This window comes from Musca domestica, unplaced genomic scaffold, assembly GCF_030504385.1.
Source record: "Musca domestica strain aabys unplaced genomic scaffold, Musca_domestica.polishedcontigs.V.1.1 1, whole genome shotgun sequence".
NCBI classification, from domain to species: Eukaryota; Metazoa; Arthropoda; class Insecta; order Diptera; family Muscidae; genus Musca; species Musca domestica.
Genome location: NW_026712114.1, coordinates 21333237 through 21350194, shown reverse-complemented (window position 1 = coordinate 21350194; position 16958 = coordinate 21333237). Strand labels below are relative to the sequence as shown.

At 35.4% G+C, this 16958-nt stretch overlaps 1 protein-coding gene across 1 annotated transcript in view; it reads left to right on the top strand.

Annotated features, from left to right (window-relative positions):
- The window catches only part of LOC101899248 (octopamine receptor beta-2R), an 83166-nt gene that overhangs the window by 63780 nt on the left and 2428 nt on the right, over nt 1-16958 (top strand). Inside the window, 3 exon segments of the mRNA XM_059120539.1 lie at nt 1064-1162; nt 8073-8437; nt 12727-12904. Coding sequence (XP_058976522.1) covers nt 1064-1162; nt 8073-8437; nt 12727-12904 — 642 coding nt within the window.

Here is a 16958-nt window from a genome sequence, read left to right as displayed (position 1 = left end):
TTTAATGATTGTTCTAATTTAAAATCTGATTGTCCTCAATAAATATAGTTTGTAAAAATATTTAAAAAATAAAAACATTTTTTTTTTTTCGATTTAAAAACCCTCCTTAAAAAAGTGTTTTAAAAATCCACAAATATTGCTTAATAAATTAGGGCTTTAAATGTCTTTAAAAAACAGACATAAGGAATTATAAGTAAAATTAATATTATTAAAAAAACAAGATTGTAGCACTGAGGGTCCTTTAAAATAGTTTTAAAAATAAACCACGATTTCAGCGGTAAAAGTTCTTTAAAATATTCCAAGGGTTCTTTAAAATACTTCCAAAAATACGCAATTCATGGTTCCATGGTTTAAGCTATGTGTCGTTTCATAATATTCTTTAAAAATCCTCTCGTATGTATAAACATACATATGTGGTATTTGAAATTTCAATTTTCATCCAAATGTCATAATTTAATTAAACCAATCTCTGAATATTGAAGACATTTGCATGCATCTTTAATTCAATTTAAAATATTTTTTTTCATATACCATTCGAAATAAACAAATATAGTCATTCTCGTAGTAGTAGTTAGTGTTGTATGTTGTTTTTGCTTGGTAACACACTTTATTTCATAAATAAAAGAAAATAAAATATTCAAAACACATATGAATATGCAACATGTGGAATGCCAAAGCCATTCGAATTCGTTAAGGACATTAAGAGGATAACGTTTTCATATGCCAACTGGGAAATGTTTTGATCTGGCCACTTTTCAATGATTTCTCTAATGGCCAATAATGTGGGTAACGTTTAACGGTAAACGCACACAAACATAAATGCATACACATATACACATTTAGAAGTCTATTTAATAGAAACATCTCACAAGATTAAAGTCTTCAATGAATTTTTATGATCAAATTTTTAACACACACATATGCATGCTTTTCTAGCTCATACATGGCAACTTGAAATACATTTTTACATACAACATTTTCTTTGCATTAAAAAATTCATTTTTAATATGTTACTTTTAATTAAATATATTTTTATATGTATGTTTCCTTTATTTACTTTCAGCTGGCTTTTCAGTCCATTCCTATGCGATTTGTGGAATAGTTTGGATGTCTATTTTTCAACAGCAAGCATATTGCATTTATGCTGTATTTCAGTCGATAGGTAATTATTAAAAATTGTTTAATTTATTTATTCCATTAAATTTTTGTATTCGTAGAACGATTCAAATTTTTAAAGTTCTTAGAAAAATTATTTTTTTTTTCAATTATTAGAAACTGTGCATCAGGCCATATAGAAAATATGGATTAGTTGACAAATTTGGACTTAAAGAAATACCCTCCATACTATGTGTATGTACTGATAAATCGTCCAAAGATAGGATTGCGAATTTTTGTACCAATGTCACTTCTGGATCGAAAATAACAAAAATGCGCGAACGGAACCAGAACAGTGAATTTTGTAAGTGTGTTCGGCTTAAAAAATACAAAATAACCAAAAAAGTTCAAAAAGGTACAAAAAGAGATCTTTGGAAGAGTGCAATACGTACTGAATCTATTATTGTTGATACTGATATAAGTGGTGAAACGAGAATTCTGAATTTTGTTATGAAGGAGAGATACAATTGGAAGATGTGGCACTCTTAGATAAAATGAGATAAAATATCATCTTTTGGGTCTTGAATCGATGCTGGATTTTTGGTGTAGTCCTTATTTAGCACGTAGTTCCAAAGGAAAGAAGTCGCACGATGTTAAATCACAAGATCTCGGTAGCCAATTGTGATCACCTCTTCTAAAGATACCACCTAATTTTCGAAAAGGATGGTTCAATGACCACGAAGAACCCATAACCGCACGAAAGATTCATATTTTCAGGATGGAGAGGCTTCTCAACACAAGCGCTTTGGTTTTCCGAAGCCTCTCCATCCTGAAAATATAAATCTGCCTGAGATAAAAAACTGTAGCTAAGTCAAACGCCATATTTTTTACATTTTTTTCTTAATTTTATTGAATGAAAGCAAAAAATTTCGGAAATAGCATCAAATTTTAGAATAAGTTTAGATTTGTTCGAATTTGTCACCTTTGCCACGAATTATGGCTTTCAAACGGCAATCAAACATACACACGCTGCCCGAATGTTGCTCTGCGGTATTTTGGCCCATTCCCGGCGAAGTGCTTGCTTGAGGTGATCGACACTTTGGTATTTTTTAGTGCCAACTTTGCTTTCTAAAATACTCCAGACACAATAGTCCAACGGATTGGTATCCGGAGATCTTGATGGTCATTGTGCTCTGGAAATGAAGCGAGAAACCTCGTTTTGTAACCATTCTTGTGTGGGTCGTGCTTAATGCGATGGTGCTGAGTCCTGTTATAACGTCCAAGGTCTGCGGCCCAAATGTTTGTGTGGCCAAGGCTTTAATACACCCTCCAAAATATTTTCGTGATAATATTCGGCATTTATTCTGATGTTACGGTCGATTAATAGGAGCGGAGAGTGACCATCTGCTGTTATGGGATGACCTTCTCTATATTACGAATGTGAGGGACTTATACACTAAATCGGATGAAATATATATATTTGAGCTATATCCAAATCTGAACCGATCTCAATAGAATTTGAAAGAGGTATTTCTGGGGTGTGTGGGATATCTGGTACCAAATATCATTGTTGTGGAGAGCATATTATGAATGTGAAGGACTTGGGATAAACCATATATATGAACTATTATATCTGTAGATATAGCTGAATTGATTTTCACCAAATTTGAAGTGCCTGCTTCTAGCCTTTATTCGGTCGGATATGCCGAAGTACATCCCATTAAGGCGACTATGAATATTAATCGATTCTCACCAATTTATATATAATTATATAATTATAATTTATATATAATTATAATTTGTGGACAATTTCATTTCAGACGGGCGGATATGAATAAATCGTCCTAGATGTGGGCAATATCAACCCACTCCTTCTGGTATCTTCCCCACTAAAGATCTGATTTTTTTACAGAAAATTGGTTGTCGTATCATCCACTTTTACGCAGGCTTTACAAATCGCAATATTTGTATCTGTGCTATGCCAGTTGTTAAAATGGATGAAATGGACAATATCCATGTACCTCCTCAAAAAAAAAAATCGGTAACTATAAATCTAATGCGAAACAGATTTCCGTCTTTTTTTAAATTTCACACATCCCAATATTTTTTTTTTTAATCGATCCATCTGATACCTCCTTCACAAAGGGTCAACATTTTAAATAACCTAAATCCCATTAAACGTTAAATGAGCATCCGATCACTTTCAAACTCGGCACATCTCAATGTTTCTTCTAACACAAGATCGTCAGTGATGTGGAATATACTGTCCATAAATATTCAAAATTTGAATAATTAAAACTCTCAAAACATGCGAAACAGGTCAATACTTTTTTTCAGAGATCTGATGAGAACTATGAGTTTATTGGCCCACTTCTTCTGGCCTTCCTAATAGGGGTCAACATTTTGAAAATATTTCACATATCAGTTCAAACCTGCTACACCGCAATACTTATATCAACTTTGATCAGATGCAAAATGGGCAATATTGGTCCATTAACGGACCTAGGTTGAGGTTATACATCTGTTGGCAAAACCTACTGATACTCTCAACTTGTTTGTACACATTTCCGGTAGCCTTGAGAGATTTTGGCATAAAATAAAAAAAAATATTCTTCATTACACACCAAAGAGGAATTTCCACCACCCAGACTTTGACCATATTTTGATGTCAAGTGTTATTGCGGCCACTGCAGTACGATAATGACCTAAACAACAATTTTTGAACTATTACTTCTTATAATTTGCAATTTGGAAATTTCAGATGTTTTGAATTTAAGTTTTCAAGCCTTCCTTAATGTCGTATATTCATTCTATAAATAAATAGACTGCCAAAATCATAGAAATTGGCGGATATTCCGATTTCCTTATAATTTAGTTTTAATTACAATTTTCGAGCCCTAGAATTTATTGTCACTTTTCGAAGAGAATCGTCTCGTTCCTTATTTATTTTTATTTAAAAAAAAATTCTTCTTTAAATTTGTCCAACCTAATAAAGCAACCATCAAATGACAAACGAATGCAAATTACTTTGACACGAGGCTGAATGGCAATTCATTTTTCTGCTTAATTAAAACAATTTCCTAAACAAAAAAAGAAATACAGATCCATTTAAAATAATATAACCCAAAAAAAAATCGCTTCTTCTCTTTCTTATTCTTCAAACTCCCACTAAAGTAATAAAATGCAAATTCAGGCTAAAAGTCTTCTTTGAAGTGTTAACACTTAACCTTAATGGCAAAACACTTTTGCCATTATCTTCATCTTTAAATTCGTAACAAAAGAGAAAAAAACCTGAACTCCAACTGTTCCAGCATTGGCCAATGATGCATTTTCGTAGGTAATCCGAGAAAAATCCATTAACGTTATGTTGTTTGCCCTCACTTCAAATTTCTTCGACAGGAAATTTGGTGCTCTTGGCACCTTTCATTTTATGTTTTATTTTTCTTGAAGTCCACCGCCCAACGAAAACTGCTCGCATTTAAGCCTTTAAAAAAGGTCACAATGAAAGTGAAAATCTGAATATTTATCATCGACAGTTCCGTAGTAACCATGGAAAAAAGAAGGAACGAACAAACACAGCCAAGTGAATGCTAATGCGTCAGGGCATTACGTTACTCCAGTTCGCATGAATAGTAGCTGGGAATGAATACTGATGAGAGGCACACATTTGGGAAATCCATTCAGGGCAAAATGTGTGTATTCGCATTGGTGCCAATCATTATCTTCATCAGCCGCACAAAGATGCGAAATCGAATTGGTCAAATTTTTGGACGAATGCAGAATGCGAGGGAACAATGAAAAATTATGCCCCCCCTTCCATTCCATGCAAAAATCATTTTGAATGAATGAACCAACCAAATGGGGTGTCGGCCACTCTCGTTCGTTTGGTTGCCTGTCTGCTTTCTTTCGTCTTTTAAGTGTTGCAATTTCCATTCTGTATGATTTTTCGATTCTTTACATGGCCATTTGGGAAACGGAATAACCACACATCAGTCCAGCAGTCTGCTACTGGTCATGCCAATAGCCATGGGCTGGGAAGGGATCAAATGTAACCGTTTGAGTGTAAACGTTTTTGGGGGCTGGCGTCAGAAAAGCATTCCCCCCCCCATCAACATAATTCACAGCATCCAACAAAATGAAAGCTGTATTTCAACAAGATGCCCTCATAAAGCCACCCGCCTGAATTACTCTCTGTGGTGAATGCTTGTTTGTGTGTGTGTGCGTATGCCTCTGCAATTAAAAGCTCTCGACACTGACCAATGAATTTTATTTCTGCACCCTCAAAGAAACTCTGAGTTCACAATGAAAGGCATACATTTGGTAAAATCTCAATTTACACAGGGAATGAAAGAATATTTGTTCGGTGTTTTATATTTGTGCAAGGATATGGATGAATTATTACGTGTTTCTTTTGTAAAGCGGCAAGGGGGAACAACGATTGAAGGGCACAACATGGAGAGAGTATTGCAGCGAGGGTATTTATATTGTAGTGAATGATTAATAACAAGTTTAAAGGTCTTATCGGAGCAGACCAGAAGCAATTCAAAATGTAAATGAAATTTCTTCAACCAAAGTGTGGAAATCGGATATTTAAATGCCTCCGAGATCCTCTAATCTTTAGCAGAACATGGAGCACATAATAAATTTAGTACTTCCTGAGAAAATCCAACAAAAAATCCTTCCCAACTCTATTGTTGGTCTAAACTCTCAAGGGAAAAAATTTGATACAAAACAAGTAAAAAAGCAGCTAAGTTCGGCCGGGCCAAACTTCTAATACCCTCCACCATTTCGAGGGAAATTGACAAATTTCAAAAAAATTCCGAAAACGACCACTTAAATGAAAACCGTTATATGGGGACTATACAAAGACGCGAATCTGAATGCGAATTTTTTGTCATAGGCTGTAGTGCCCAATTACGAACTTCAAATACGAAATTTGTTACAATTACGGTGAATAATGTCACAAAAATCATGAAAATACGGAGTATCTGGAGGTACCTTCATATGGAGGCTATACGAAGATGTAGACTTGCATACGATTTTTTTGCCATCAGTTGTAGTACCCATTAAGATCTTTCAATATGAAATTTGAAACAATTCCGGTGAATAATGTTGCTGAAATCGTCAAAATGTCGACATATATGGGGGACGTAGACCTGGACATAAAAATTGTTGTCATAGGCTGTCGCACTCATTACGAACTTCAAATACGATATTTTAAATAATTCCGATAAATAATGTCGCTAAAATCATGAAAATACCGAATGTCGGGAGGTACCGTTATATGGGGGCTATACGAAAACGTAGACCTGCATACACAATTTTTTTCACACAGGCTGTAGTACCCATTGCTATCTTCCAGTACGAAATTTGAAACGATGCCGGTAAAAAATGTTGCTGAAATCATCAAAATACCGTATATCAGGAAGTAGCGTTATATGGAGGCTCTACGAAGACGTCGACCTGCATATAAAAATTGTTGTCATAGGCTGTAGTACCCGTTAGGAACTTCAATCACGAAATTCGAAATAATTCCGATAAATGATGTCGCCAAAATCATGGAAATACAGAATATCGGGAGGTATCGTTATATGAGGGCTATACGAAAACGTAGACCGACATGGCCCGTTTACAAACTAAATCTGCCTACTGGTAAACTATGCACGTATGCTAAATTTTAGCCTTTTATCTCAACTCATTCGAAAGATAGCGTGATTACAACAGACAGACGGACATCGCTAGATCGTCTTAGAACTTTAAGCTGATTCGGAATATATACTTTGTAGGGTCTTTTAGGAATATTTCGAGGAGTTACAAACGGAATTACAAAGTTAATGTACCCTCCATAGAATGGTGAAGGGAAAAATATACTCAAAAGAGCTAAAGAGTTACTTCGCTTGGCCGAAAGTGGTAAACTGCCGAATTTGCCGAAGAGGTCAGCGGAAAATGTGCAACTTCGGTTGGCCACCAGAACTCAAGCGGCCATGGTGATGGTGTGGGCCGCCGTAACAGCCGATAGTCGCTCTCCGCTCGTATTAATCGACCGTGGCATCAGAATAAATACCAAATATTATCGCGAAAATATTCTGAAGGGTGTATTAAAGCCTTGGGAACGCAAACATTTTGGATACAGACCTTGGACATTTTCAGCACCATCGCACTCAGATCGCGCCACCCAAGAATAGTTACAAAATGAGATTCCAGCTCACAATAGCCACCAAAATCTCCGGATACCAATTGGTTGGACTATTGTGTCTGGAGTATTTTAGAAAGCAAAGTTGGCACTAAAAAATACACAACAGTGTCGATCACCTCAAGCTAGCATTTCGCCGGGAATGGGCCAAAATACCGCAGAGCAACATTCGGGTAGTGTGTTACGGTTTCATTGGCCGTTTGAAGGCCACAATTCGTGTCAAAGGTGTCCAATTCGAACAAATCTAAACTTCTTCTAAAATTTGATGCTATTTCCGACATTGTTGGCTTTCCCTCAATTAAATTTAAAAAAAATGTAAAAAGTATGGCGTTTGACTTTGTTGCAGTTTTTTTGTCTCACCCTATATATGTTGCTTCCGATTTGGTGTTTAAGTCCCTGACATGCGTTAAATGCACTCCAAAACAATAATATTTAATACCGGACATTATATATTGCTCGAAAACATCTCTTCCAAGTTTTGTCGAGAGCATTTCAGAATTTTATATAACTTCGATATTCATCCTCATCCGATTTTACGATTATTGCTCACCGGTATATCTATTGCGGCAATAAATATTTTTTAATATAATCCCTACCGAAGTCATATCATTATCATTTTGTACGGGAGCTCAGCTAAATACCCATAGTGGTGTAGGGTATCATATAGTCGGTCACGCCCGACTTTTGACCTTACCTTATTGGTTTTATCATTCATATTTATACATATTTTTCCCTATTATCATTTTTGCAATGCTCCAATTTCTCTGATTGTTTTTCTTTTCAGATATTACGCCATTGTAAAGCCTTTAAAATATCCCATCAGCATGACAAAACGTGTCGTTGGCATTATGATACTCAATACATGGATTTCGCCAGCTCTGCTCTCCTTCCTGCCCATATTCATTGGCTGGTATACCACCGATCATCACAAGAACTATGTGAAAATGCATCCCGATGTCTGCTCCTTTATTGTGAATAAACCCTACTGTGTCATCTCCAGTTCGATATCGTTTTGGATACCCTGTACGATAATGATATTCACCTACCTGGCCATATTCCGTGAGGCGAATCGTCAGGAGAAACAGATGATGATGCGTCACGGCAATGCTATGTTGATGCATCGTCATTCGACGGTGGCGGGAACCGGAAGTAAGTAGTGCAATCAGATAACTGTAAATTAAAATAAATATTTAAGGTGGGTTGGGGAAAGGAGGTGGTGTTGTGCTATTAAAACAAACTTTGCAATGAGTTGTAGTTAAATAAATAGAAGAGAAAATCATTTTCAAAATGATGATTAATTCCACACCCCCTCAAGCTCAAACTCATTGCAAGCAAAATATTTTGATTTCAATATGGAAAATTTTATCATTAGTTGTTTGGCAAATACAACAAATTATTACATTTCAAAGTTTTATACACAAGCCATCGCCCGAACACTCATCTGCATTAAAAAGTCATGGCAATTCGTGGAAATTAACAACGACAATAACAACAAGAACAACAACTAGAAGTAAAATATTGCTGATGTTTGGCCACAGTTTGCCAACACATTCTCTAAATGAGTTTCATGAATTACGCTTCTAGTGCAAAAGTTCCACATGGCAAATTCTGACAGTTCGGTGGGGGGATAGAGAGAGTTTTTTTTATGCTTATGCACTTGGCCTACAGGTGCAATAATGGGGTTTTTCTATTTATGAGGTCCAAGATAAGAAACAAAAAAACACGACGCAACTTTCGGTGTGAAAAAAGTGGGCGTGTGTGTGTTTTAATTATTAACTCCAACATTGGTTACAAGTGACCCAGCAAAGAGTAATGCTACATGCGGAATGAAATTAAATGGAAGAAGATACAAAATTCGTTCTCAGGGAGGTATCCAGAATCAATTGTGAGTATATTGGCTATCTGGAAGAACAATCAAACTCAAAGAACATAGGAAATATGGAAAATTTGAATTTGTGTTTATATGCAATCCAGAATGACTCAATTTTTGCCAGGAAGTTTAGGACACCATGGCATAGTAAGTTAAAAGATTTGGGAAAAAATATTCAAATGAAATAAAATCATCATTGCAAAACGCTTAGCAATGCGGCTATTCGATCTACAGTGTCTGAATTTCATACCTAATTTATAAGGTTTGACATTTAATCACCAACATGCCACGCGTTCGGCCAGTGACAGCAATTGCGTCCATTAATCAATAAAGTGTGACATTTTGCGGAAACATTTACGGGTGAAGCTTTTCAAAATACATATAATTGAAAGAATTGAATCCGACTGACCTGTTTTCACGCAGAAATTTCGTTGAATGGGCTTTTAGAAAGTTAGCCAAAAATCCTCTTTAAAAAAAAATCCTTGGACTTAACTTTGTAAATCCATTTGTAATGTCTGTCCGTCTGTCTGTCAGTTGAAAACACGATACAGTCCACATTATCAAAATTTTGCAGAACAATTTGTATTGTGTCTAGGATGATTGGTATTGAAAATGAGATATATCCGTCCACGTTTTGGTATAGTCCCCATATAACGGTACCTCCCGATATTCGTATTTTGATGGTTTTGCCACATTTTTTCACGGATTTGTTCGAAAATTGGTATTTGTAGGTCATAATGGGTCCTAGTTCGTGTGGTGTGTATAGGTCCAAGCTTTGGTGTAGCCCCTTATGGTACCTCCCTATATTCAGTATTTGGATGATTTTTGCCATATTTTTTCACGGCTTTGCCTAAAAATTGGTATCTGCTGATCATAATGGGTTATAGCTTTGGTGCCGAAATTAATGTTTTTACTTGTTTATTCAAAAAAAAAAAAAAAAAAAAAAAAGTTTCCAGCACCAAAGCATAATTGGATCAAATGTAAATAAGGAGAATCGTCGATTTGGGGCGAAGATCAGTCGGAAGCACTACAAAAGCTACCAATGCATTCAGAACCAGTAAGGAAGAGTCTAGCATTTAAATGTGAATAGATCTCCAGCATTTAAATGTGGATAAATCTTTTGTGTCTCGTACCATCGCTCGTTACCGTGGTACTGGTAGCGTAGCCCGACATCAAGGAAGTGGACGGAAGCAAACAGCAACATCAGCAGAAATGGTTCGAAAAGTAAAGAAGCGACTTGATCGAAATCCGCATCGCAGTGGCCGAAAAATTACTCGTGAGCTCGTGGCCGAAAAATTGCTCGTTATTCCATTCGGCAAATATTGAAAAAATAGCTCAGGGTGAAGCCATTTAAATTCCAAAAATTGTAAGAACTTACACCGCAAAATATTCTGGAGGGTGTATTAAGGGTGTAAAACGTATCGCGAAAATATTCTGGAGGGTGTATTAAAGCCTTGGGCATGCAAACATTTTGGCGGCAGACCTTGGACATTCCAACAGGACTCAGCAAAATCATACTTAGCACGCGCAACCCAAGAATGGTTACAAAATGAGGTTCGTCGCTTCATTTCCAGCGCACAATGGCCATCAAAATCTTCGGATACCAACCCGTTGGACTATTGTGTCTGGAGTATTTTGAAAAGTGAGGTTGTCACTAAAAAATACCAAAGTGTTGATCACCTCAAGCAAGCAACATTCGAGCAGCGTGTCATGATTTCATTGGCCGTTTGAAGGCCATAATTCGTGCCAAAGTTGACCAATTGGAACAAATCTAAACGTGAAAAAATGTAAAATGATCGCGCTTGACTTTGTTGCAGTTTTTAGCTCACCCTGTATATTGTTCATCCGATTTGTTATATTTGTTCCCTACAGCGTAATATTTACTCCGTGTCAACAATATTCGGGGATATATATCAAATACAGCTCAGCAATACCTTTGCCAAATTTTTATCGAAATCGATTCAGATTTGGATATAGCTCTCAAATATATATTTATCCGATTTCAAGTTAATTGTGCACCAAATCTATAATACCAGCCCGAATTGAAAAGATACCGATGCCCCGACAATTGTTATGATTCAATTCTTAAAAAGTCCCCATAAAAACTATTATTTGTTATGTTAAGATCTACTAAATAATCAAAATGGTGTAGGGTATGATAAAGTCGGTCCCGCCCGAAATTTAAATTTAAGTAAATGTGTGAGTTTTTATCATTAATTAGTGGCTTTCGGGAGGATAGAATACTCAGAATTTTTCATTAGTTATTTAAGATTTTTTCATTATTTTGCTCTGGAAAGATAGGTAAATTCCTTGTAGGATAACAGTCTCTGTTATAAAACGAATTTGCTTTCATAAATCGAAAATACTTTCATTTGTATACCACCTGCCATAAAATGGAGGGTATATTAATTTTGTTATTCCGTTTACAATTCATCGAAATAAGAATATCAGAAAAAATATAAGCGTCAAATTCTAGACCGATTTAGCCCTGTACGTCCGTTTTTCAAGTCGTCTGTTGTAATCACGATAGGGTCCAAACGATAGGAATTATATTATTATATACCGAAATTCGATATTCTAATGATTTCTGCCCTACCTATAAATGGAATGGTCTGAAATTTGATATGTATTCAGCATTTTAATGATATCCTAATTAAGCTATAATTAAGGAGTTTATCTTAAAATTTAATATTAAAAAATAAAAATTATACAGTAAAAAAGTTAGAAATCTAAATCGGAAAAATTTCACGTAAAGTAATTAATGAATTTGGATAATTTTTAAAAAATATGTATTAATTTTTTTTGCTACTCTCTATTAATTTTTTGATGCCAGAAATCGTACTCGTAATAGATACTCTGTATTTTGCTCCAATCTATGAATACAAACTGTCATAATAAAGCTAATATCATAAAATTGTGCTCAAAAGAAAACCAAATATATATGCGGTATCACCCAAAATCGAGTTCAAAATATGTATGTGTACAAAACCATTGTCTCCCTGGATCCTTTGAAAAATAACAAAACAAAATCGTTATGCTGGGTTATAACACATTTATGTCCACACATGAACTTCCGCATGCAGATAAGCACTAAACAAAAAACCAAAAACGAAAAAAAAACGGAACGCAACTGTAAACAAAAAGTAATAAAAACAGTCATGGAAAAATTGAAAACTCAAAGTGAAATAAATTTTGCAAATTCAGCAAAAAAAAAAGAAACAAAACTGCCACAAGCCAACTATAGTTTTGTTAACAACTACATACTAGGCAGCAATATGGAGCTGTTAACCTAAATCATTCTACGGGTGGCGTATGAGTTATGTGAAAATATATGGAGTGTGTGTGAAAGAAACTAGTTCATACAATATTACTCATACGCCAAACGGGTGGTGGTGAATTGTTGTGGAAATTATTTCAACTATTATGTTAAGAAATACAGTATTTTTTTTTAGTTTTAAGCCATAAATATTCATAATTTATTATAAGTGTTATTTTATTGCACATTATAATGCAGTGGAGAATATTTTTTTTTCTAATTTTCTTCATTCTCTTTCTCCATTCCTGCCAGGTGAAGCTCTAAGCGGTTCTGGTTCCTCGAAACAATTGACAATGCACGAGGTCGAACAGGATCATACACCGACTAAAGATAAACATTTAATTAAAATGAAACGAGAACACAAGGCTGCAAGAACACTAGGTATAATCATGGGTACATTCATACTCTGTTGGCTGCCATTCTTTTTGTGGTAAGTTCAAGAGAATAGCAAACAAAGCAAAATACAAAAATAAAATATTGTTATATAACATAAAAACATAAAATCTTTAATTTCATCTTTAAATAGAAACTCAAGCATTTTTTCGCTTGAAATCCGAAAAAAATGAAATGGGAAAATTAAATTAACTGTTCGGTCGTTTTTTCTGGGAAAACACAACATTTCCACAGAAAATCTTGTATACCCGTTTTTATTTTCAGTTTGTTTTGTGCTTTTTTTTTCTGGTCCTTACACGTATTTTTTTACCAACACATTTCTAACGACTATAAACATAAATTCAGCTGTTGTTAGTCATAGAAAAATAAAGAATGAAAACAAACAAAACAATTTAACCATAAATAAACTTTTACAAATATTTTGTTTTCCAGTTTTTTGTTTTGCTACTTTAGTGTTTTGCTACTCTATGCCACTACTACAGTTAAATTGTTTTGTTTGATTTTTAGTTAAAGAATTTATGTTGCACTGAAAATGTAAGGGGTTGGGGATTTATGGTTTTTATTTATTTATTCTTTTAACTATATGTTTTATAATTTTGTGAAATATGTTGCGAAACATGAGACAATACAGAGGCGTGTTCTCTGTTTGCTATCGGATTAAGATATATACATACAAAGATATATATGGGAGCTATATCCTTATCAGATTCGATCTCGAAAAAAATTGACAGAGATATTTCTGGGCTGTATCTGATATCATTGCTGTGGAGTTTATATTACGCGTGTGAGGGACTTAAAACCTGAATCGGATGTAACATACAGGGTTGCCCATATTCGACGGACCCATCTGGCAACGCCATAACTTTTGACAGAGATGTCACATCGCTCAATGACATACCGCGTTTGAAGCGTCAGTCCAAGCAGATTTTTACCATGAACCAATACACGCCACGCGAGCGCTCTGAAATAGTTGAAATTTACATTCAACAGAAGAAGTCAATTGTGAAAAAAATGTGAGAAGTGCGCCTTCTAAGAACATCATTAAGCGTTTATACGAAAAATTTTCGACTGGTAAGGCTCTTTCTAATCCGATGAGACCATATAAAAGTCGACCAAGGCGATCAACCGAGAATTTCACTGACGTACGAGCCAGTGTTGAGAGGTCCCCAAGAACATCCCAAAACGCCGTTCTCAGCAGTTGGGCATAGCTCGGTCCACTTTACAACGGATTATTCGCATTGATTTGCATTTGTTCCCGTACACAATTCAATTGACGCAAAGAATGTTGCCTGCGGACAAGCCTCGTCGATTGGAATGGGCCCAAAGGTCCGTCGAATATGGGCAACCCTGTATATATATGGGAGCTATAGCTACATCTGAACACATTTTCTACAAATGTTGATGTACTTGTTTCTAAAATGAATTCAGTCAGAATTGCTAAGATTCAGTTCATTTGGGCTGATATTAGTCATCTGGTACACAATAAACCTGATATTGGATAAAGATATATATAGCACCTACATCAATATATGAACCGATCTTGACAAAATTTTAGGCACTTATTTCTGAGCTGTATTGGATATCTGGTACCAAAGAGTGTATATTACGTATGTGAAGGACATCAAATCCCAAATCGGATGAACCCAAATCTGAACCTATTTTCACCAAATTTAATGTTTTAGCTTCTAAACTGAATTCGGTTGGATGTGTCAAAATTCAGGTTATTTGGACTGATATTTGTTGCACAAATAACCTCAAATCTGTTGAAGATAAATATAATTTAATCTGGGCAGATTCTCAACAATTTCAAAGGGGGTTCGTCCTTGGGCCAAACATATATTGTTTGAAAATTTTTTTCTCAATCGGATAATAAATGCGACCAGCATTTTGTTCACAAAAATATATGGACAGTCAGACTGACATGCATAAATCGACTCAGAAAGAGATTCTATGAAGATCCTCAAAAGTAACTATGGGTCTATCTCCCCATGTTACCAATAAATGCACAAAGACACTATGTGGCGAAGGGTAGAAAAACAGTCAAGTTCCTCACAATAACGACCAAGTAAAGAGCAGCCATTTTGCAATAACAAAGGAACTTGCAATATGTAAAAAAAATCATTGAAAATTCCTCTATAATCTTAAAAATTCCGAATATCAGGTATTACAGTTATATGAGGCTTTACGAAAACGCTGAACTTTACAGTCAAAGATCTGCCATTTACGAACTCCAAGCACCAGGTTTCAGCAAATTTTGTTGAACGATATAGGTACCATTGGGAGACTATACGAAGACGTAAATTTATGTTGATAATTCTCTGTCATATCCACTGCGGATCCTAAACTGCAAATTGTGGGACCAAAAAACGAATACAAAATACCGAATATTGGGAGCAACAATTATCTGGGAATTATACGAAGATATGGAGCTCTATAGTGAATTGTATGCCAGATTAAATACTCGGTTTAAGAAAAAGCGAATATACAGAGACACAGTTTCATGGGGCTTTATTAAAACTTATGCCGGTCCAAGGATGTTTACTATATACTGGGAACACATATTTACAGCAAATTCGATCAGGGGCCTAAAATAAAGCATGGACCTATATAGCCTATTTTTAACACCAAAGGTGCAGCAGGCCTATAACACATCTGAGTAAAGTTTTAACAATTTGCTTTTTTTAAGCTGGCAAGCATTTTATGCTGATCAAGAATATATATATATATATATATATATATATATATATATATATATATATATATATATATATATATATATATATATATATATATATATATATATATATATATATATATATATATATATATATATATATATTGTTGAGTCTAAAATGTATATTTGTATATTTCGATGCAATGGTTGGTCTTCTTAAAAATAGAGGGTCTCTTTATACGAGGGCTTCCTTTCTATGAAATGTATATGGGAGCTACAGCTATATCTGAAGCTATTTTCATCAAAGTTGACCTATTTTTTCAGGGCTGAATTCGGTCATATGCGATATTTGGTACATAGAATTGAAATAAAAAAATGCAACTAAGCCAACGCCATAATTTTTACACTTTTTTTAATTTTTTTGAATTAAAGCAAAAAATATCGGGAATAGCATCCAATTTTAGAATAAGTTTAGACTTGTTCGAATTGGTCACCTTTGGTACGAATTATGGCCTTCAAATGGCCAATGAAACCGTCACACGCTGCCGGAATGTTGCTCTGAGGTATTTTGGCCCATTCCCGGCGAAGCGCTTGCTTGAGGTGATCGACAGTTGGTATTTTTTAGTGCTTTCAAAAATACTCCAGACACAATTGTCCAACGGATTGGCATCCAAAGATTTTGGTGGCCATTGCGCGGGAAATAAAACAAGGAACCTCATTCTGTAGCCACTCTTGGGTGGCGCGTGCTGAGTGCTGAGTGCGATGGCGCTGAGTTGTGTTGGAGTGTCCAAGGTCTGCGGCCAAAAGGTTTGCGTGCCTAAGGCTTTAATATACCCTCCAGAATATTTTCGCGATATTTGGCATTTATTCTGATGCCACGGTCGATTAACACAAGCCAAAAGCGACCATCGGCTATTATGGCGGCCCACACCTTCACCATGGCCGGAGTTTGAGTTATTGTGGCCAACCGAAAGTGCACGTTTTCAGCTGAACTCTATGACAAGTAAACACGTCATTTTGTTTGTTTAAAAACTGCTGGACAACGAATCTTCTCTCATCGGAGAAAACCAGATTTGGCAGTTCACAATTTTCGGCCAAGCGAAGCAACTCTTTAGCTCTTTTCAGTCTATTTTATTTCTGTTGGGATGTAAATTCTTGCACTTTTTGTAATTTTAATGGCATTACCCCGAGCTCATTTTCCAATAATTGCCGAATGGAATATTGCCATATCTTCAGCTGACGAGGCATTTTTCGGCACACTGCGACGCGGGTCTCGATCAAGTCTCTTCTTTATTTTTCGAACCATTTCTGCTGATGTTGCTATTTTCTTCCGTCCACTTCCTTGACGTCGGGCTACGCCACAGGTATCACAGTAACGAGCGATGCTACGAGACACAAAAGATTTATCCACATTTAA